General features: G+C 43.6%; 1 protein-coding gene across 4 annotated transcripts in view; it reads left to right on the plus strand.

Moving 5' to 3' along the window:
* gfra4a (GDNF family receptor alpha 4a) overlaps positions 1 to 22,904 on the plus strand; it is a 197,725-nt gene that overhangs the window by 136,214 nt on the left and 38,607 nt on the right. For all 4 annotated transcript variants that reach the window (XR_009446565.1, XR_007249140.2, XR_009446566.1 and 1 more), the window contains exon 4: positions 379 to 724. Coding sequence is in view for 1 of the 4 variants with exons in the window: in XM_048545662.2 (XP_048401619.1) it covers positions 379 to 724 (346 nt within the window). In the remaining 3 variants the exon portion in view is untranslated. The remainder of the gene's footprint in view (positions 1 to 378; positions 725 to 22,904) is intronic.

Below are 22,904 nucleotides of genomic sequence, written 5' to 3' on the forward strand. Positions count from 1 at the left end.
CTAGAGCCCAGATTTGATCTTCTTGATTCTTGATTCATCTTACCTCCTCTAACAGAGAAGCTAACAAGACAACAGAAATTAACTGATCATTCATCTGAATGCCTTTTGGAAGTGCCTGCTGGGTACAGTATAACTGCCAGGTTGTATGAGAAATGATAATAGGGCACTTGGGAGCCATTTCTAACAGTCTCAGTCAGGAGCTGCATTACCTCAAGTCTTCCACTGCAGACACAAAATGTAGTTATTCACTGGGGTCTTTGGTTTCTCATCAAACATACAGTTTCTGTCTCACCTATGTGCCATGATTGTTAGACACTGTCACTTCACTTACCACAAGGTCTATAGGAAGGTTCAATGTTTGTCCAATTGGTTTCACAGGATCAGACATTGGCATCACACGGGCCAACCGCTGCCTGGACGCAGCCAAAGCCTGCAACGTGGACGAGTCCTGCCAGAAGTTACGGACGGAGTATGTCTCCTCCTGCATCAAGCGCTCCAGCAAAGCCGAGACCTGCAACCGCCCCAAGTGCCACAAGGCCCTCCGCAAGTTCTTCGACCGCGTACCCGTCGAGTTCACGCACGAGCTACTCTTCTGCCCCTGCGAGGACACCGCGTGTGCGGAGCGCAGAAGGCAAACCATCGTCCCGTTGTGTTCCTATTACGTGAAGGAGAAGCAGAACTGCTTGACGTTACTGGAGTCGTGCAAAATGAATGTTGTTTGCAGGTAAAGAAACGCCAGCGTGCGCACACGCTGACGTGCCCAACAGCCCAGGTTGTGTGCCAGTGAGCTGGACAGGAAACAGCTGTATAAGGGGGAGCTGGTATACACTATCACTCACAATCCAATCCACGCCCTGACGCTGTCTTGTCTCCCAGGAACTGAGAGTTTGAATTCAGTCCAGTCAGAAGGAGTTAAGATCTGCCAGTTGGTAAGGTTTTTAATACGAAGCAAAGGTAGCACAATGTCAACATTGCTCCCAGGAGAAGCATGACATTGTCCCTAATTTGGCATTAAATTGACAACCTCATTGAAACAGACACAGAGTGCTGTGGGAAATACACAAATTTCACGCTAACACAGAAAAGAGCATTCTATCAAAGCTGGAGTTAAATGGTATTGAAGGGAAATAGTGAGTTTTAATCTACACATAGTCTGTGCTAAACCTAAGCCTAAGTACTTGGCCTGATTATGGCAGCTCTCAGTTAGATGGATAAGCAGGCAGATTTTATCCACAAAGCAGAAGACTGTCATTGTAAAATCCTCCAACCCCAGCCTCAAAGGTGCACGGCTCCTGTGTCAACACAAGTTGACTTTACAGATAACTCTGAGCAAGACAATTCACACCCTCAAGGCTGTTAATCATTTTCCTATTTGAGCAATGTACTATGAGGTATGTTCCACTTGTATCTCAACAGAACTAGTGATTTAAGCTAATGAAATGTGAGGCTGGATGAACACAGCAGGCCCAGCAGCATCTCAGGAACACAAAAGCTGACGTTTCAGGCCTAGACCCTAGCTCTCTGATGAAGGGTCTAGGCCCGAAACGTCAGCTTTTGTGCTCCTGAGATGCTGCTGGGCCTGCTGTGTTCATCCAGCCTCACATTTCATTATCTTGGATTCTCCAGCGTCTGCAGTTCCCATTATCACTGATACAATTATTAGTGATTTAAGCTGATGACATCACATTTCTTTCAAGAAGGGGTTGGATAGGCATTTAGTGAGATGGTTATTTGAGGGGACAAAAACAGGGGTTGCTGGAAAAGCTCAGCAGGTGTGGCAGCATCTGCGAGGAAAAATCAGTTCCGAGGAAGAGTCACCAGTCCTGAAACATTAACTCTGATCTTTCCTCTCACACCTGCTGAGCTTTTTCTACAACTCCTGTTTTTGTTTCTGATTTACAGCATATTTGGTTTTATTTGGTTACTTGAATGGGTTCCAGGTCCTGAACTGTGGGGTTGGATTTAACTCTGTCCCATCAGTGGCTTTGAAAATGATCCATTAGATCCATCAAGCTGACTGGAACCCATCCCTTAACTTGTTGGGCCGAAGGGCCTGTTTCCACACTGTAGGGAATCTAATCTAATCTTACATTGACAGGGTGGGGTTGGGCACCTGCGCCTATGGCATAGGACAGTTGAAGACCTCAAGCTCAAAAGATGTGGGAACACTTCATCAGTTCTGAAGAAGGGTCACTGGGCTGAAATGTTAACTCTGCTTTCTCTCCACAGATACTGCCAGACCTGCTGAGTTTCTCCAGCAATTTCTGCCTTTTTTTTGTTTCAGAGATAATAGGAACTGCAGATGCTGAAGAATCTGAGATAACAAGGTGTGGAGCTTGATAAACACAGCAGACTAAGCAGCATCAGAGGAGCAGGAAAGCTGACGTTTCAGGCCTAGACCCTTCTTCAGAAAGGCCTAAACCCTTTCCTGCTCCTGTGATGCTGCTTGGCCTGTTGTGTTCATTCAGCTCCACACCTTGTTATCCCTGCATTTTCTGTTTCAGGTTTTCAGAAGCCTCAGTTCTTGGGTTTATTATATCAGTAGAGTAGAATATTTTCAAGGCCAGTTTAGACAGACTTTTGATTGACAAGCGAGTCAGGAACCTGGGAGGGGTATGAGAGATGTTGGTGGTGGACAGTTTGGTAGGATGGAGGCTACAGGGATCAGCAATGAACTTAGCAAATAGCAGAGCAGGATCAAGGGCTGAGTGGGCTAGTCCACAGTTTTTTTAAAATGCTTGTGTTCTTATATTTCTGCCTCTATAGCAGTTGTATTATTTGGCATTTAATGTAGGTTATTCTCTCTATATATATTGATTCATGAATTGCAGCAACATTAGATGAATAACTGAATTGGACCCTGAATACTGCAAGCCATATAGCTTTTGTCCTATGAGTTAGTATTCCCCAAGGCCTCAAACAAAAGTAAGATATTTTGTTCCGTCCTTTATTCTCCTTTCTACATTCTGTAGACTTTTAAAAAAACAACTGCAGCCTTGTTTGACTTTGAGTTCTTTGATTTGTTCCACTTTCTTTTGCACTTCGTTTTAGTTTGTCGGTGTGTTGGGTAGCTTGCTTTTTTTAAAATTTCTAAATCTGACAATGAAATGAATAAAAGGAAGAAAGGGGAAAATGGTTCAACGAAAACTTGTGCACTAATTAAGACTTCAACACCCAATCCTGCAAACTCCCTCCATATGATGGAATTACTAAATCATTATGGTGCAGAAAGAGGCCATTTGGATCACCTTGTCCACACCTATGTCTCTGCAAGAGCTCCTCATATGGTCCTACTCCCTGTCTTTTCCTGGTACCCATATAAACATTTTATCTTCAGGTATTTATCCATTTCCCCCTTGAAAGGAGTGCATTCGAGTTTCTAACCAATCACTGCTTGATGGGGGAATATTCCTTGTGTCATTGTTGCTAACTTCTCCAGTTGTTTTAGATTTGTGCCCTCTATTTCTCAAAGTTTCTATCGATGGAAACATTTTCTTTCCATCTTCTCAGTCCATGCCCCTCATGATTTTGACCGCTTCTATCAAGTCTTATAGAGTCATGAGTTGTACAGCACAGAAACAGAGCCTTCTTGAATGTTATTCAAGTTGTACTCATCCAGGCACTTGAGCAGTCACAGAGCTGTACACCATGGAAACAGACCCTTCAGTCAACTCATCCATGCCAATTAGATATCCTAAATTAATTTAGGCCCATTTGCCAGCATTTGGCCCATATCCCTCTAAATCCTTCCTGTTCATGTATCCGTCCAGATGCCTTGTAAGTGTTGTAATTGTACCAGCCTCCACCACTTCCTCTGGCAGCTCATGCCATATACGCACCACTCTCTGTGTGAAAAGGTTGCCCCTCAGGTCCCTTTTAAATCTTTTTCATCTCACCTTAAACCTATGCCCTCTAGTTTTGGACTCTCCTACACTGGGAGGAAGGCCTTGGCTAGTCACCCTAATCATGATTTTATAAAATTATAACTATATAAAGTCACCAGGGAAAAGAAGCCCCAGCCTATTTAACTTCTCCCTATAGCACAAGCCCTCCAATCCTGACAACACCCTTGTAGAGTCATAGTCAGAGAGTAATACAGCATGGAAACAGGCCCTTTGGCCCAAACTGGTCCATGCTGACCATGGTTCCCAGTCAGTTATTCCACACGCTATCATTGATTCTTTTGCCAATCACCTTAATTCTCTATCATCTGGTTATGTCTGTTCTGCTAAGGGAGAAGGCTATGTCCGTCCTGCTCTGTCTGTAACGCCTCATGATTTATAACATACCTTTTCTCAAACATCTCTTCTCTGAGGAGAATCACCATAGTTTCTCCAAACAAGGTTGCTGAAGTCCTGTACGCCCATCCCTGAAATTCATTCTCCTTACTGCTTCTGCTGACAGGTTTTCACAGATTTTCTAGGGTACAGCTAGAATATGAACATATGAAGCACAGACTGGCTCCTTGGGCCAGCTCTGCCATTTGGTAAGAGTATGGCTGAACCGATTGTAGCCTCTACTTTCTTGTATACTCTTTGTCAGTCATAAATCTGTCAAACACAACCTTCAATGTCTCTAACTTCTGCTACTCTCTTGGGAGAAAAATTCTACTGACTTCTACTTAAAGAAAAAAAATTCCTTTATTTTAAATCTATGCTCCTAATTCTAGTCTGCCCACAAATGGAAACATCCCCTCAGCATCCAGTTGGAGAATTGAACACTTTACTCGATTAGACCTTTATCTGTAGGATCAGAAGTAGGCCATTCAGCCCATTGAGTCTGCTCTGCCATTCAGTGAGTTCATGGCTGTTTTGATAATCTTCAACTCTACTTTCCTGCCCTTTCCCCATAATCCTTGATTCCCTCACTGATTAAAAATCTGTCTATCCCACTAAATATACCTTATAGACCCAAGCTCAACAGCCTTCTGTGGTAATGAATTCCCTAAATTCACCACCCAGAAAGAAGCAAAAATCCTCCTCATCGCTGTCTGAAATGGGTGTATGATTATGTTGGGTTCGCGCCCTCTGTTCTTAGATTGTCCCATAACAGGAAACAAACTCACTATCTACACCATCCAGACCCCTACTAAAATGTCCTTTCATTCCCTTTTAACTTTGGCGAGTACAAGCCCAATCTAGCCAGGGACAGCACAAAAGCAAAAGAGAAAGCATATAAAGTGACAAAGATTAATGGGAAACCAGTGGATTGGGAAGTCTTTTAAAACCAGCAGGCGACAATAGTGGGGACTAGTGGGGGGTGGGTGGAGGGTGATGATGAAATATAGAGGTAAGCTAGCTAGTAATATAAAAGAAGATTGCAAGTTTTTTTTAGATATAAAAAACGTAAGAGAGAAGCAAGAGTAGACATTGGCCTGCTCAAAAATGAGATTGGAGAAGTAGTAATGGGGAATAAAGAAATGGCAGAAGAAGAGGTACTTTGCATCGGTTTTCACATTGGAAGACACCAGCAGCATACCAGAGCTTCAAGGCAGCCAGAGGGAAGAGGTGAGTGTAGTGGCCATCATTAAGGAGACTATGCTAGGGAAACTGAAATGTCTGAAGATGGGTAAAGCACTGAACCAGATGGGCCACACCCAAGGATTCTGAAGGAGATGGTTGAGGAGATTGTGGAGGCATTGGTGGTGATCTTTCAGGAATTACTGGAGTCAGGAAGGGTTCCAGAGGATTGGAAAATGGCTAATTTAACACCTGTTTAAGAAAGGAGGAAGGGGAAGACAGGAAACTGTAGGCAAATTAGCCTGGCCTTGGTCGTTGGCAAGATTGTAGCTTCCATTACTAAGGATGAGATTGCAGAGTACTTGGAAATGCATGGTAAAGTAGGGATGAGCTGGCATGGCTTCATCAAGGGGAGGTCAATCCTGACAAAACTGTTAGAATTCTTTGAAGAGGCAATGAGCAAGTTAGATAAAGGACAGCCAGTGGATATGATCTATTTTAATTTTCAGAAGGCCTTTGTACACTCCTGTACTGTACTTTGTTCTTTCTTTGTTATAAGAGCTTCTGGTGTTAGGGGCAAGGTATTGGCTAGATACAGGATTGGCTGACTGGCAAAGGCAGAGATTGTGAATAAAAGGATCTTTTTCAGGACGGCTGCTGGTCACTAGTACACTTCTATGAAGTTATATATTTGGGACCACAACTATTCATGTTATACATTTGCAATATGGACAAAGGAACGACTAAGTTTGGAAATGACACAAAGATAGTTGAAGGAGCAGGTAGTGTTGAGGAAGTGGGGAGACTGCAGAAAGAGCAAAACATGACCTTCTCTTGGGAAATAAAGCAGGTAAGTCTTAGAAGGGAACGTTTTGGAACCAGTGATCGTTATTCTGTTAATTTTAAAATAGTTATGAAAAAGGATAAGCCTTCCATAAAAATTAAAATATGGTAAATGGAAAAGCCCTGCGGAAAATTGATGCACAGACAGATCTGGGTGTTCAGGTCCATTGCACCCTGAAGATGGCAACGCAGGTCATTAGAGTGGCCAAGAAGAGGAAGTCGTGGAGGTGTTAGAAAACATAAAGGAGGATAAATCTCCAGGACCTGATCAAGTCCATCCCATGACATTATGGGAAGCTAGGGAAGAAATTGCGGGCCCCCTAGCAGAAATATGTGTATCATCTATAACCAAGAGTGAGGCGCCAGAGGATTGAAGGATGGCTAATGTTATGTCTTTATTTAAGAACGGCTGTAAAGAAAAGTTAGCAAACTATAGACATTTGACCCTGACATCAGTGGTAGGTGCGTTGAAAGGAGTGATTTGGAAAAGTAGGATATACATGCACTTGGAGAGGCAAGGACTAAAATTTGGGGTGGACCACATGGTGTTGTGTGAGGGAAAATTATGTCTCACAAACTTGATTGAGTTTTTTGAGGAAGTAACCAAAAGGATTGATAGTGGCAAAATGGTAGACATATTATATGGACTTTAGTAAAGCCTTGACAAGGCTCCACATGGTATACTAATTAGTAAATGGGATTCAGGGTGAACTTGCCAGTTGGATACAAAATTAGCTTGACAACAAGAGAAAGAGGGTGATGGTGGAGGATTGATTTTTGGGCTGGAGGCCTGTAACCAGCAATGTTCCACAGGGTTCGCTTCTGTTTGTCACTTATATAAACATTTTGGATGAGAATCTAGGCGATGTGTTGAGTAAGTTTGTGAATGACAACAAAATTGGTGATAGAGTGGATAATGAAGAAAGTTATCTAACATTTCAAAGAGAGCTTGATCAGATGGGTCAACGGGTTGAGGAGTGGCAGATGGAGTTTAACTTGGATAAATGCGAGGTGTTGCATTTGGTAAAACAAACAAGGGCAGGACTTATACAATTAATGATAGGGCCCTGAATAGTGTTGTAGAACAGAGAGACCTAGGGGCTCAGGTACATAAATGTTTGAAATTAGAGGCACGGTTAGACATGGTGGTTAAGAAGGCATTTAGCATGCTTGCCTTCGTTGCTCAGGCCTTTGAGTATAGGAGTTGGGACATGGTGTTCAGGTTGTACAAGACATTGGTGAGGCCTCTCCTGGACTACTGTGTGCAGTTCTGGTCACCCAGCTATAAGAAAGATATTATTCAATTGAAGAGGGTTCCAATAAGGTGGGCCAGGATGTTGCCAGGAATGGATGGTGGGGGACATAACAATAGGCTAGGTGTACTAGGACTTTTTTCACTGGAGCGCAGGAGGTTAAGGGGTGACCTTACAGAGATTTATAAAATCATGAGGGGCATAGATAAGGCAAATTGTAGAGTCCTTTTCCCTAGAGTGGGCGAGTTACAAACATTAGGGCATATTTTTAAGGTCAGAGGAGAAAGTATTAAAAAGGACATGATGGGCAACTTTTTTACGCAGAGTGGGTCATGCATGGAATGATCTGTCAGAGGAAGTGATGGATGCAGGTACAAATACACCATTTAAAAGACATTTGGATAAATACCTGAATAGGAAAGGTTTGGAGGGATATGGGCCAAATGCAGGCAAGTGGGACAAGTTTAGTTTGGGAATGAGGTTGGAGTGGACTAGTTGAACTGAAGAGTTTGTTTCCATTCTGTATAACTCTATGACTTGAAGGAGGTGGACAGGGTAAGAGAGTGGATAAAGAAGTGGCAGATGGAATACAATGTTGGAAAAGTGTGAGGTTATGCAACTTAACAGGAAGCATAGAAGAGTAGACTTCACATTCAATGTTTTAAAAAATAGAATTAAGAGTCTAATGATGACCATGAATCATAGAAATGTTGAAGATAGGAGCAGGAGGAGGCTACTTAGCCTGTTCCCCCATTCTTCATGTTCATGCTGAACATCCAACTCCACAGCCTAATCCTGCTTTCTCCCCATTACCTTTGATTCCATTCACCCCAAGTGCTGTATCTAGGCACCTCTTGAATACATTCAGTGTTTTGGCATCAACTACTTCCTCTGGTGATGAATTTCACAGGCTCACCACTCTTTCGCTGAAGAAATGCCTCCTCATGTCGTCTTCCCCGAATCCTCATATTGTGACCCCTGGTTCTGGACACATCCATCATTGGGGACATCCACCCTTTCTAGTCCTGTTAGAATTTTATAAGTGTCTATGAGATACCCCCTCATTCGTCTGAACACGAGAGAAAATAATCCCAACCTGGTCAATCTCTCCTCATACATCAGACCTGCCATCCCTGGAATCAGCCTGGTAAACCTTCAGTGCACTCTCTCGAGAGCAAGAGCATCCATGTCCAGGATTAGCCCAAAACCCTTTTCTGGATTGCCTCCAATATCAGTGTGTTCTTTCTTAGATAAGGCCAGTCTGCTCACAGTATTCTTGGCATGGCCTACTAGTGCCTGTGTACTTTTAGCAAGACCTCCCCAAGTATATAATCTGCTCCCTTTGAAATAAGACCAACATTGTGTTTGCATTCCCTACTACCCACTAAATTTGTATACTAGCTTTTAATGAATCACGCACAAGGACCTCCAAATGCCTTTCTGCTGCAGCTCTCTATGGTCTATCCCTATTTAAATAATATTCAGCTCTCCTATTCTTTCTAAGTGCATAATCTCATAACTTCCCACATCATATTCAACCTGTCAAGTTTTAGCCCCCTTACTAAACCTGTCTATTCTCTTCTGAAGACTGCTTGTGTCATTCTCACCACTTGCCTCCCTAGCTATTTTGTGTCATTAGCAAACTTGTCTGTAGTGCATTCAGTTACTCATATGAGTCATGAATACAAATTGTAAGTAATTGTCGCCCCAGCACTAACCCCTGTGGTACCCAACAAGTTAACTCTCCAACACTCCATCTTCTATTAGTTGGCCAATCTTCTATCTATGCAAATATATTACCCTTTAACCATGGGATCTTACTTTAAGTAGCCTAATGTATGGTACCTATGAAACACTTTCTTGAAATCCAAATGTTTACATCTATAGGTTGCACTTTTTCTGTCCTGCTTGTTACCTTCTCAAATAACTGTATGAAATTTGTCAGGCTGGACTTCCTTTTCATGAAGCCATGTTCACTCTGCTTGATTATATTAAGCTTTTCTAAACGCTCCACCGGTGCATCCTTTATAACAGACATTTTCCTCGTAGCAAGACATTAAGTTCATGGACAAAAACAAAGTTGCTGGAAAGGCTCAGCAGGTCAGGAAACATCTATGAAGCAAAAAACATTTCGTTAACCAGTTTACTCTACTTTAAGTAACTAAGTTCTGACAAAGGGTCATCAGACACGAAACGTTAACTCTGTTTTTCTGTTCACAAACGCTGTCAGAACTGCAGAGCTTTTCCAGCAACTTCTGTTTTTGTTCTTTATTTACAGCATCCACGGTTCTTTCAGTTTTATTAAACTCATGGATCTCTGGTTACCTGTCTTATCTCCTTATCTTTTTAAATAACGGTGGTACATTGGCATTTTACAACTTCTCTCAGTCTTTTCCACAGCATTCCTTTAATATCTTCTGATGGATCTCATCAGGTCTAGGGGACTTATTGGTCTTTTAGCCTTTTTAATTCCCTAGCGTTTTCAACTATTCATGGTTATTACAATTACTTTCCTCTCCTCATTTTGCCCCTTGATTATTTAGTAATTTATCTATATATTAAAATGCATTTATTCAATTTCTCTGCCATTTCCTGGTTTCCATTATTATTTTCCCAGCCTTATTCTCTAAAGGCAGTTGTATAATTTTTATACATTTAAAGAAGCTCTTGTTACCCTTTTTGACATTACTTGTGAGTTTACCCCCAAAGTTTAATTTTTCCCTTGTTATTTATTTTTTCTTTTGGTTATCTTTTGATGGGTTTTAAAACTTGTAAACAACCTCTGGTCATGAGATAACAAAGAAGGGTCTAGGCCCGAACATAGAACATTACAGCACAGTATAGGCCCTTCGCCCCTCGGTGTTGTGCCGACCTGTCATACCGATCTCAAGCCCATCTAACCTACACCATTCCATGTACGTCCATATGCTTATCCAATGACGACTTAAATGTACCTAAAGTTGGCGAATCTACTACCATTGCAGGCAAAGCGTTCCATTCCCTTACTACTCTCTGAGTAAAGAAACTACCTCTGACATCTGTCCTATATCTTTCACCCCTCAATTTAAAGCTATGCCCCCTCGTGCTCGCCGTCACCATCCTAGGAAAAAGTCTCTCCCTATCCACCCTATCTAACCCTCTGATTATTTTATGTTTCAATTAAGTCATCTCTCAAACTTCTTCTCTCTAATGAAAACAGCCTCAAGTCCCTCAGCCTTTCCTCATAAGACCTTCCCTTCATACCAGGCAACATCCTAGTAAATCTCCTCTGCACCCTTTCCAAAGCTTCCACATCCTTCTTATAATGCGGTGACCAGAACTGTACACAATACTCCAAGTGCGGCCACACCAGAGTTTTGTGCAGCTTCACCATAACCTCTTGGTTCCGGAACTCGATCCCTCTATTAATAAAAGCTAAAACACTGTATGCTTTATTAACAGCCCTGTCAACCTGGGTGGCAACTTTCGCGGATCTGTGTACATGGACACCGAGATCTCTCTGCTCACCTACACTACTAAGAATCTTACCATTAGCCCAGTACTTTGCCTTCCGGTTATTCCTACCAAAGGGCATCACCTCACACTTGTCTGCATTAAACTCCATTTGCCACCTCTCAGCCCAGCTGTGCAGCTTATCTATGTCTCTCTGCAACCTACAGCATCCTTCGTCATTATCCACAACTCCACTGACCTTAGTGTCGTCTGCAAATTTACTAACCCATCCTTCTACGCCCTCATCCAGGTCATTTATAAAAATGACAAACAGCAGTGGACCCAACACCGACCCTTGCAGTACACCACTAGTGACTGGTCTCCAGAATGAACATTTCTCATCAACTACCACCCTCTGTCTTCTTTCAGCAAGCCAATTTCCGATCCAAACTGCTATATCTCCCACAATTCCATTCCTCCGCATTTTGTACAATAGATTCCTCCGCATTTTGTACAATAAAGTCAGCTTTCCTGCTCCTCTGATGCTGCTTGGCCTGCTGTGTTCATCCAAATCCACACTTTGTTATCTCAGATTCTCCAGCATCTGCGGTTCCCATTATCTCTGATACAATTTTAACCCCTGGTCATGAACTATTTTCTTGAATGTCTGCCTTCGTTCCTCGAGCATCTTTGCTGCTAAACTCCTTTGCCAGTCTACTCTGGCCAGGTCTGCCTTCATTCCTTTGTAATAAACTTTGTTTACGTTTTGAAAGTTGTTTTTGACCAAGTTCCTCCCTCTCAAACTGAACGCTAAATTCTGTCATAACCTGGTCATTGTTTCTGATAGGATCTTTTACTCTGGCCTCGTTTTTCTTTTAACCCTACCTCATTACACATCACCAATTGAAAATAGCCCAATAGCTGGTTGAATCCACAACATGTTGTTCATAGAAACTATCCCAAATATACTCTACAAATTCTTCCTTTTGGCTACGTCTGCCAACCTGATTATTCCAATCTACATGAAGATTAATGTCACCCATGATTAATTTACTGCCTTTGCTACATGCCCTCATTGTCTCCCAGATTCATAGAATCTTTACAAAGTGGAAGCAGGCCATTCAGCCCATTGAGTCCACACTGATCCTCTAAAGACCCACTCAGACCCTCCTATCCATGTAACTCCAGATTAACTGTGGCCAATCCATCTAATCTGCACATCCCTGGGCACTATGGAAAATTTAGCATGGCCAATCCACCCAACCTGTACATCTTCAGGCTGTGGGAAGAAACCGGAGCACCCAGAGGAAACCCATATAAACGGGGGGATGATGTGCAAACTCCACACAGACAGGTTGGATTTACTGAGACAACAAGGTGTAGAGCTGGTTGAACACAGCAGGCCCAGCAGCATCTTAGGAGCAGAAGGCTGACGTTTCAGGCCTAGACCCTTCACCAGAAATGGGGGAGGAGAAAGAGGTTCTGAAACAAATAGGGAGAGAGAGGGAGGCGGATAGAAGATGGATAGAGGAGAAGATAGGTGGAGAGAAGACAGACAAGTCAAAGAGGCGGGGATGGACCCAGTAAAGGTGAGTGTAGGTGTCAGATAGGGAGGAGATAGGTCAGTCCAGGGAGGATGGACAGGTCAAGGTGGCGGGATGAAGCTAGTAGGTAGGAAATGGGGGTGTGGCTTGAGGTGGGAGGAGGTGATAGGTGAGAGGAAGAACAGGTTAGGGAGGCGGGGACAAGCTGGGTTGGTTTTGGGATGCGGTAGGGGGAGGGGAGATTTTGAAGCTTGTGTAAACCATATTGACACGATTGAGCTGCAGGGTTCCCAAGCGGAATACGAGGTGCTGTTCCTGCAACCTTTGAGTGGCATCATTGTGGCACTGCAAGAGGCCCAGGATGGACATGTCATCTAAGGATTGGCAGGGGAAGTTGAAATGGTTTGCGACTGGGAGGTGCAGTTGATATTGCGAACCGAGCGTAGGTGTTCTGCAAAGTGGTCCCCAAGCCTCCACTTGATTTCCCCAGTGTAGAGAAGGCCACAATGGGTACACCGGGTACAATATACCACATTGGCAGATGTGCAGGTGAACATCTATGGAATGTCTTCTTGGGGCCTGGGGGGTGTGAGGGAGGAGGTATGGGGGCAAGTGTAGCACTTCCTGTGGTTGCAGGGAAAGGTGTCGGGTATGGTGGGGTTGGAGGGGAGTGTGGAGCGGACAAGGGAGTACACGGAGAGAGTGGTCTCTCTGGAAAGCAGACAAGGGTGGGGATGGAAAAATGTCTTTGGTGGTGGGGTCGGATTGTAGATGGCGGAAGTGTCGGAGGATGGTGCATTGGATCTGGAGGTTGGTGTGGAGGTATGTGAGGATGAGGGGGATTATGTTTTGGTGGTTGTTGCTGGAAATGCGGGAGACACGGTCGAGGGCATTCCCGACTGCTGTAAGGGGTTGTTGCAGTCCTTGAAAAATGAGGACATCTGAGATGTGCGGGAGTGGAATGCCTCATCCTGGGAACAGATGCGGTAGAGGCAAAAGAATTGGGATTAGGGGATGGCATTTTTGCAGGAAGGTGGTTGGGAGGAAGTGTATTCCAGGTAGCTGTAGAAGTCAGTGGGCTTGCATTGGATATCGGTTTCTAGGTGGTTGCCCGAGTTGGAGACAGAGAGGTCCAGTAAGGTGAGAGAGCTATTAGAGTTGTCCAGGTGAACTTAAGATTGGGGTGGAAGGTGTTTGAGCTCCTCATGGGAGCACGAGACGACGCCAATACTGTCATCAATGTAACGGAGGAAGAGGTGGGATTTAGGGCCAGTGGAGGTGTGGAAGAGGGATTGTTCCGCATAGGAGGCAGGCATAGCTAGGGCCCATGTGGGTACCCATGGCCACCTCCTTTGTCTGTAGGAAATGGGAGGAATTGAAAAAGAAGTTGTTGAGGGTGAGGATGAGTTCGTCTCGGCAGATGTGGGTGTCGGTGGAGGGGGACTGGTCAGGTCTGCGGGACGGGAAGAAGCGGAGGGCTTTTCAGCCATCTGCATGGGGAATAGGTGATAGGGGCTGGGGAATTGGAAGTTCTGGAGGAGGTGGAGGGTATGGGTGGTGTCACGGACATAGGTAGGGATTTCCTGGACCAAGTGTGAGAAAATGGAGTCCAGATAGGTGGAGATAAGTTCAGTGGGGCAAGAGCAGGCAGAGACAATGGGTCGACCAGGGCAGGCAGGTTTGTGGATTTTGGGAAGGAGATAGAAGCCGGCGGTGTGGGGTTGGGGGCTGTGGGTGGGAGGTCACCTGAGGTGATGAGGTTGTGGATGGTTTGGGAGATGATGGTTTCTCTGATTTATTCATTGACCTACCATATAGCTACTGTTAGGGGTCCTTTATGCTACTTCTATCAGTGTCTTCTTTCCCTTGTGGACTTCAGTGGACTTTACATCTTCTGATTCAGCATCATTTCTTGCTGTCGAGCTTATTTGTCTCTCAAAGTCAGGTCCAGCAGCTGCAATGGCTTCAACAGTTGAATAGGTGATGCTTCTTTAAATGAGTTTTTCATTTTTTGGGAGGGAAATTGTTCCTTGTTTCTAATTACTTCAGCGGTTTCAGAGCTTTCTGCCTCTTTTTCCTTCGACAGATTTTTTTTGTGTACCGTTTCCCATTGTCGTCTTATAGGTTAAAATTTCCCTCTGGGTATTCCCTTCAGAGCCTGTTTCTCTGTTGTTCTGCACCCTAAGATTGCTGTGCCATCAGTTCTATCCAGTTTCAACATGGGAAATTTTCATCCCAGACTGATGAGTGATCTTTCCAGCAGTGAGCATTGATTAGCCCACAGCTTAAGGCTAGACTAAGCGCTCATCTTTTAGCTGAGGAAATCAGCTTTCAAGTACCATAGGTATTGATTGGACTGGCTCTCACTTTGATGTGCGTCGAGATGCATTTATGAGGGATAAGATTTATGACCATCTGGAAGAGCATGGCTTGATCAAATACAGTCAACACGGCTTTGTGAGGGGTAGGTCATGCCTTACAAACCTTATCGAGTTTTTTGAGGATGTGACTAGAAAGGTTGATGAGGGTCGAGCTGTGGATGTGGTGTATATGGACTTCAGTAAGGCATTTGATAAGGTTCCCCATGGAAGGCTCATTCAGAAGGTCAGGAGGAATGGGATACAGGGGAACTTAGCTGCTTGGATACAGAATTGGCTGGCCAACAGAAGACAGCGAGTGGTAGTAGAAGGAAAATATTCTGCCTGGAAGTCAGTGGTGAGTGGGGTTCCACAGGGCTCTGTCCTTGGGCCTCTACTGTTTGTAATTTTTATTAATGACTTGGACGAGGGAATTGAAGGATGGGTCAGCAAGTTTGCAGACGACACAAAGGTCGGAGGTGTCGTTGACAGTGTAGAGGGCTGTTGTAGGCTGCAGCGGGACATTGACAGGATGCAGAGATGGGCTGAGAGGTGGCAGATGGAGTTCAACCTGGATAAATGCAAGGTGATGCATTTTGGAAGGTCGAATTTGAAAGCTGAGTACAGGATTAAGGATAGGATTCTTGGCAGCGTGGAGGAACAGAGGGATCTTGGTGTGCAGATACATAGATCCCTTAAAATGGCCACCCAAGTGGACAGGGTTGTTAAGAAAGCATATGGTGTTTTGGCTTTCATTAACAGGGGGATTGAGTTTAAGAGTCGTGAGATCTTGTTGCAGCTCTATAAAACTTTGGTTAGACCGCACTTGGAATACTGCGTCCAGTTCTGGGCGCCCTATTATAGGAAAGATGTGGATGCTTTGGAGAGGGTTCAGAGGAGGTTTACCAGGATGTTGCCTGGACTGGAGGGCTTATCTTATGAAGAGAGGTTGACTGAGCTCGGTCTCTTTTCATTGGAGAAAAGGAGGAGGAGAGGGGACCTAATTGAGGTATACAAGATAATGAGAGGCATAGATAGAGTTGATAGCCAGAGACTATTTCCCAGGGCTGAAATGGCTAGCACGAGGGGTCATAGTTTTAAGCTGGTTGGTGGAAAGTATAGAGGGGATGTCAGAGGCAGGTTCTTTACGCAGAGAGTTGTGAGAGCATGGAATGCGTTGCCAGCAGCAGTTGTGGAAGCAAGGTCATTGGGGTCATTTAAGAGACTGCTGGACATGCATATGGTCACAGAAATTTGAGGGTGCATCCATGAGGATCAATGGTCGGCACAACATTGTGGGCTGAAGGGCCTGTTCTGTGCTGTACTGTTCTATGTTCTATGTTCTCTATGTTCTATGAGATGGGAAGCACTGTTTTGCACCTTATTGTGTCACCCGGGGGAAGGCGCATTCTGCGTTGGCCTGTTCTGATTTGAGGAGGTATGAAAATATCTACAGGTCTTGAAACAATCCATTGTAACATACACGGCCAGCTGTAGCCGCCAATAGAGAAGGCATTTCTTGTTTAAAAAAAAATCTTATTTTCCAATGTACAGGCTTTTAAAAGCAGAAACAAACTGTTTTTATTCAAAATATAGAAAATCAGACAGCACAGTTGTAGCACCATTAAACTTTAAGATAATAACAAATAATCAATTGGCACTTGGTTTGATTGAAGTTTTTGAGATGCAACAGTACAAATATTGCAAAACCAGTTTCTCTGTTTGGAGGGTATCCATAAGACCATAAGACATAAGAGCGGAAGTAAGGCCATTCAGCCCATCAGGTCCACTCCCCCATTTAAATCATGGCTGATGGGCATTTCAACTCCACTTCCCTGCACTCTCCCCGTAGCCCTTGATTCCTTCTGAGATCAAGAATTTGTCGATCTCTGCCTTGAAGGCATCTAACGTCCCAGCCTCCACTGCGTTCCGTGGCAATGAATTCCACAAGCCCACCACTCTCTGGCTGAAGAAATGTCGTCTCATTTCCGTTTTAAATTTACCCCCTCTAATTTTAAGGCTGTGCCCACGGGTCCTAGTCACCCCTAGTCTCCTCAATCCAAGCCAATAGCTCACCTCGAACACCGTGGGCCCTCACCTTACTCAGCAGCCTCCTGTGAGGCACCGTATCAAAAGCCTGTATCAAAGGGTATCGAATCAATGGACATAAACTAAAAATTAAAATTGGGTCTTTCAGAAGAGGTTCTGTTGGAAAATACTTCTACATATGAAAAGTGGTGGAGTGTTACAAATCTTCAAATGCCAGGTCAATTATTAACTTTAAATCTGAGATTGATAGATTTTTGTTAATGCAAGATATTAAGTGATATGAGCATGGAAATAGTGTATACATTGAGCATATTGGAATGGCAGAGCAGTTCAAGTGGTTAAAGAGCTAATTTCTGTTCCTATAATCCTACTCAGCCAGTCTGGCAGGGGAGAAAAAAAGCTTATTAACCTCTTTTCTGGATTGAAAAATAGGTTTTCCCTTCTTTATGGACTAGAGCTTACTGTCATAATAAGACTGAGGCTAAAGGCACTCACTCATTTATGTGCAAATGACACAGCAGCTTCAAGTAGAAGCAGATGTGAAGTTAGAACATAGAACGTAGAATAGTACAGCACAAATTAAACTAATCCCTTCTGCCCGCCATGGGTCTATATCCAACTATTCCTGGCATATTCATGTGCTTATCTAAAATTCCCTTAAATGCCCCTGCCATACCTGCCTCCACCACCATCCCAGCAGCTCTTTCCAGACTCCCTAGTCTCCCAGCGTCCACCCCTTCTAAGCCATATATTATCTTGTAAATTTCTATTAGATCTCCCCTCAACCTTCTAAACTCTAATGAGTACAATCCCAAGATCCTTAGCTGTTCATCATACGTTAAACATACCATTCCAGGGATCATCCATGTGAATCTCCGTTGGACACGCTCCAGCGCCAGTATGTCCTTCCTGAGGTGTGGGGCCCAAAATTGGACACAGTATTCTAAATGGGGCCTAACTAGAGCTTTATAAAGTCTCAGAAGCACATCGCTGCTTTTATATTCTAAATCTCTTGAGATAAACGACAACATTACATTCGCTTTCTTAATCACGGACTCTTCCTGCAAGTTAACCTTTAGAGAATCCTGGACCAACACTCCCAGATCCCTATGTACTTCTGCTTTACAAATTTTCTCACCATTTAGAAAATAGTCCATGCCTGTATTCTTTTTTCCAAAGTGCAAAACCTCACATTTACTCACATTGAATTTCATCAGTCATTTCCTGGACCACTCTCCTAAACTGTCTAAATCTTTCTGCAGCTTCCCCACCTCCTCAGTACTACCTGCCTGTCCACATATCTTCGTATCATCGGCAAACTTCGCCAGAATGCCCCCAGTCCCTTCATCCAGATCATTAACGTATAAGGTGAACAGCTATGGCCCCAACACTGAACCCTGCGGGGCACCACTCGTCACCGGTTGCCATTCCGAAAAAGAGCCTTTTATCCCAACTCTCTGCCTTCTGTCAGACAGCCAATCCTCAATCCAAGCCAATAGCTCACCTCGAACACCGTGGGCCCTCACCTTACTCAGCAGCCTCCCGTGAGGCACCGTATCAAAAGCCTGTATCAAAGGGTATCGAATCAATGGATATAGCCTAAAAATTAAAATTGGGTCTTTCAGAAGAGGTTCTGTTGGAAAATACTTCTACATATGAAAAGTGGTGGAGTGTTACAAATCTTCAAATGCCAGGTCAATTATTAACTTTAAATCTGAGATTGATAGATTTTTGTTAATGCAAGATATTAAGTGATATGAGCATGGAAATAGTGTATACATTGAGCATATTGGAATGGCAGAGCAGTTCAAGTGGTTAAAGAGCTAATTTCTGTTCCTATAATCCTGACCCAACTGATAGGATTGGATAATTTGCAATTGACCCCACTTTAGATCCTGCCGACGTTGATCAGTAATATTAAGTGGACATGGCATTGTAGTGGTCGTGGCAGCTGGTGGAATTTATTGGAACATAAAGATGCTCTCAGTAATAGTCGCTACAAAACTTTCATCAATTGTTGGAAAAACTTGTTTGATGCATAATTGTCCTTTTAAGGAAGGGAATCTGTTATCCTTACCTGGTCTGGCTTCCACATCATTCCAGAAGGGGTCGCACAGAGATGAGGAGGAATTTCTTTTGGGTGACTATGAGACATAGGTGCAAAAGTGGGCTATTCAGCCTATTAGGTCAGCCCTGCCATTCAATAAGATAATCTCTCAGACAGTAGTGAATCTGTGGGTTTCTTTGTTACAGAGGAATGTTGAGGCTGGGTTGTTAAGTATATTCAAGGATAAGATAGATTTTTAAATACTCAGGGAATCAAGGATTATGGGGAAAAGGCAGGAAAGTGGAGTTGGGTATTATCAGATCAGTGAACAGCAGAGCAGACTCAAGGCTTAATATCCTATTTCTTCACCTATGCCTCATGATCTTACATGGTTGACTCTACAACAGCCATGGCTAGGCAGGCCCTTCTGTACAATTTGAGATGCTAATCTTGCCAATGATGGCCGCATTCCATGAAAGAATAAAGAAGATGGTGTAAATGTGGCAGCATTCAATATTTGGTTAAAAATACCCCTCAGCCTTGAAGCAGAGAGAGAGAGATGAGGAATGAATGATCAGCTAACATTTCCTTATCTTTTAATTTATTTCTTGTGGATGTTAAATTACTGCTGCAGTATGAAACTATTTAAACCTATTCTTATCTCGCGCCCGATAGTCTGGAGGGGACTGACAAAATAGTATACCTCCAGATGTTTCTCGTAGAGCATTTCAGAGTTCCAATGTAATAGATCTATTCAATGAAATTTGAGGGTTTTTTTTTTCTTTGAACTGTTGTTGTGGCCCATAGGTTGTCAGATATTCTCAAGGACTGTTTTTCATTTGATTTTATAAACCCCTGTGATCTGATTTAAATATGATTTATTATTGGTCTCCAGTGTGGCAGAGCAGAGGTACTATTGTGTAGCCATGCGCCTTCCAGATCGTGAGTCCCAAGTGAGGAGAGCTTTGAGGGGTCAGAAAGTTCCTCTATGGAATAAAAGCAGACATGCATCACTGTGAAGAGGCATTGCTCGTGGAGACAGCATTTGTAACAGCTCCTTTATCACCATTCCATCAAGCTGCTGAAAACACATTACAAGGAAAAACACTCAGCCAGTCTGGCAGGCGAGAAAAAAAAACTTATTAACCTCTTTTCTGGGTTGAAAAATAGGTTTTCCCTTCTAGAACTTACTGTCATAATAAGACTGAGGCTAAAGGCACTCATTCATTTATGTGCAAATGACACAGCAGCTTCAAGTAGAAGCAGATGTGAAGTTAGAACATAGAACGTAGAACAGTACAGCACAAATTAAACTAATCCCTTCTGCCCGCCATGGGTCCATATCCAACTATTCCTGGCATATTCATGTGCTTATCTAAAAGTCCCTTAAATGCCCCTGCCATACCTGCCTCCACCACCATCCCAGCAGCTCTTTCCAGACTCTGACCACTCTCTGTGGAAAAAAAATGCCCCTCACGTCTCCTTTGAACTGTCCCCCTGTCACCTTAAAGGCAAGCCCCAGTTAAACCTGAAAGCCTGGGAGGTGGCATTCGATGAGCATACCTCTGCTGTTAACTTTCCAAAAGTGGAATACCACTAGCTGTCTCACCCTTCAAATGCAACAAACAACATGATGTTCTCGTGTGACATTTTACGTGAACTAACGTTGGCGCAGATAGCGAGGACCTATCCATTTCAGTCCAAGAACCGATAGATGTGGAGTGATGCACTTTAGAAGAAGTGACACGACATTTAATGGCAGGACACTAGGTAGCCCAAAAGAATGGAGGGATCTTAGGGTGCTTAACCACAGACCCCTGAAGACAGCAGAGCAGGTTAATAGTATAGCAATGAGGCTTGCCCATATCAGTTGTGGTGTAGATTATAATAGCCAAGGAGGTTACGTTGGGGCTGTACAGAACTTTGGTTAGGCCACAGGTGGAGCGGTCTGTGCAGTCTAGTCTCCATGCTATAGCAAGAAAATGATTGCACTGGAGGGTGTGCAGAGGAGATTCACTAGGATTTGCCTGGCTTGGTGCATTTCAGCTATGTAGAGGGGCTGGATAAGCTTGGCTGGTTTATTTGATGCAGAGAATGTTGAGGGGAGAACTGATAGAGGAATTTAAGATGATAGGAACATGAGAAAAGTGAATTGAAAGCAGCTGTTCTCTTTAGTTGAAGGGCACTAACAAAGGGAATAATTTTAAAGTGAAAAGAAAAATGTTTAGAGAAATTTGAGGAAATTAGGATGGTGAAGGTCTGAAATGTACTGCCTGGGATGGTAGCTGAAGGGGGAAAGTTCACAACATTTATAACATACTTCTTGAGGACTTGAACCGTCATAACATTCAATTCCTCTGGGCCTAGTGCAAGAAAGTGTAGTAAGTAGTGTATTTTAGTGGTACAGACTCAATGGGCTGAATGGCCTCCTCTGTACTGTATGGTTCTCTGATTCTATGATACCAGGATTCTCGGAGCATTTTTTGTTGTATTCATTGAGTAATGCTGCAGAGGAGATGTGCCCGTGCTAGCTCTTTGCAGGAGCTATCAAATCAGTTGCATGTCCCTCCTCTTACCCCATGACTCAGTCATCTTATCCCTTCAAAATTTTACCCAATCCTCTTTTTGAATGGTTTTTTTGCACCTGCTTTCACCATCCTTCCAGTACATTCCAAATCACAAGCACTTACATGTCCTTAAGTCTCATCTAGTTCTTTGTGCCAAACACCTTAAATTTCTCTGGTCTAGTTATCAATCCTCCTGCCACTGGAAAAAGTTTTATTTTATTTACCCAATCAAAACACCTAATTATTTTTGAACGCTATCCTGAATACTTTTATCACTATGATCAAATACAAGAACAGAAAAACTCAAAGATTAGGAGGAGGAGGATCCCATTCAGTGCCCTTGGAAAATCTGACTGCGGCCTCAACTCCACTCTTCTGTCCATCCCACATAACTGTTGACTTCTTTGTAACTCGGAAAATAGGTTTAACATTAAATATCCTCAATGACCGAAACTCCACCGCTGAGGAAGAGAATCGCATGGTTGAATGATTTTCTGGGAGAAAGCAATTCCACTTATCCCAGTCTTAAATGGGACATCTCTAATTCCTAAACTGTCTGTTACTTCCAGACACCATCCTATAAAACCATATGATAAAGGAGCAGAATTAGGCCATTCAGCCCATCGTGTCTGTTCTGCCATTTAATCACAGCTGATATGTTTCTCAACCCTACTCTCCTGCCTTCTCCCCATAACCTTTGATCCTCTCAGCAATTAGGAATTTATCTATCTCTGTCTTAACGACACCCAATGACTTGGCCATCATAGCCTTATCAGCAATGAATTCCACAAATATACCACCCCCTGGCTGAAGAAATTCCTTCTCATCTCAGTTCTAACGCTTTGTCCCTTCATTAGAACATAGAACATAGAACATAGAACAGTACAGCACAGAACAGGCCCTTCAGCCCACAATGTTGTGCCGACCATTGATCCTCATGGATGCACCCTCAAATTTCTGTGACCATATGCATGTCCAGCAGTCTCTTAAATGACCCCAATGACCTTGCTTCCACAACTGCTGCTGGCAACGCATTCCATGCTCTCACAACTCTCTGCGTAAAGAACCTGCCTCTGACATCCTCTCTATACTTTCCACCAACCAGCTTAAAACTATGACCCCTCGTGCTAGCCATTTCTGCCCTGGGAAATAGTCTCTGGCTATCGACTCTATCTATGCCTCTCATTATCTTGTATACCTCAATTAGGTCCCCTCTCCTCCTCCTTTTCTCCAATGAAAAGAGACCGAGCTCAGTCAACCTCTCTTCATAAGATAAGCCCTCCAGTCCAGGCAGCATCCTGGTAAACCTCCTCTGAACCCTCTCCAAAGCATCCACATCTTTCCTATAATAGG

The sequence above is a fragment of the Stegostoma tigrinum genome, chromosome 1, assembly GCF_030684315.1.
Source record: "Stegostoma tigrinum isolate sSteTig4 chromosome 1, sSteTig4.hap1, whole genome shotgun sequence".
Taxonomy (NCBI): domain Eukaryota; kingdom Metazoa; phylum Chordata; class Chondrichthyes; order Orectolobiformes; family Stegostomatidae; genus Stegostoma; species Stegostoma tigrinum.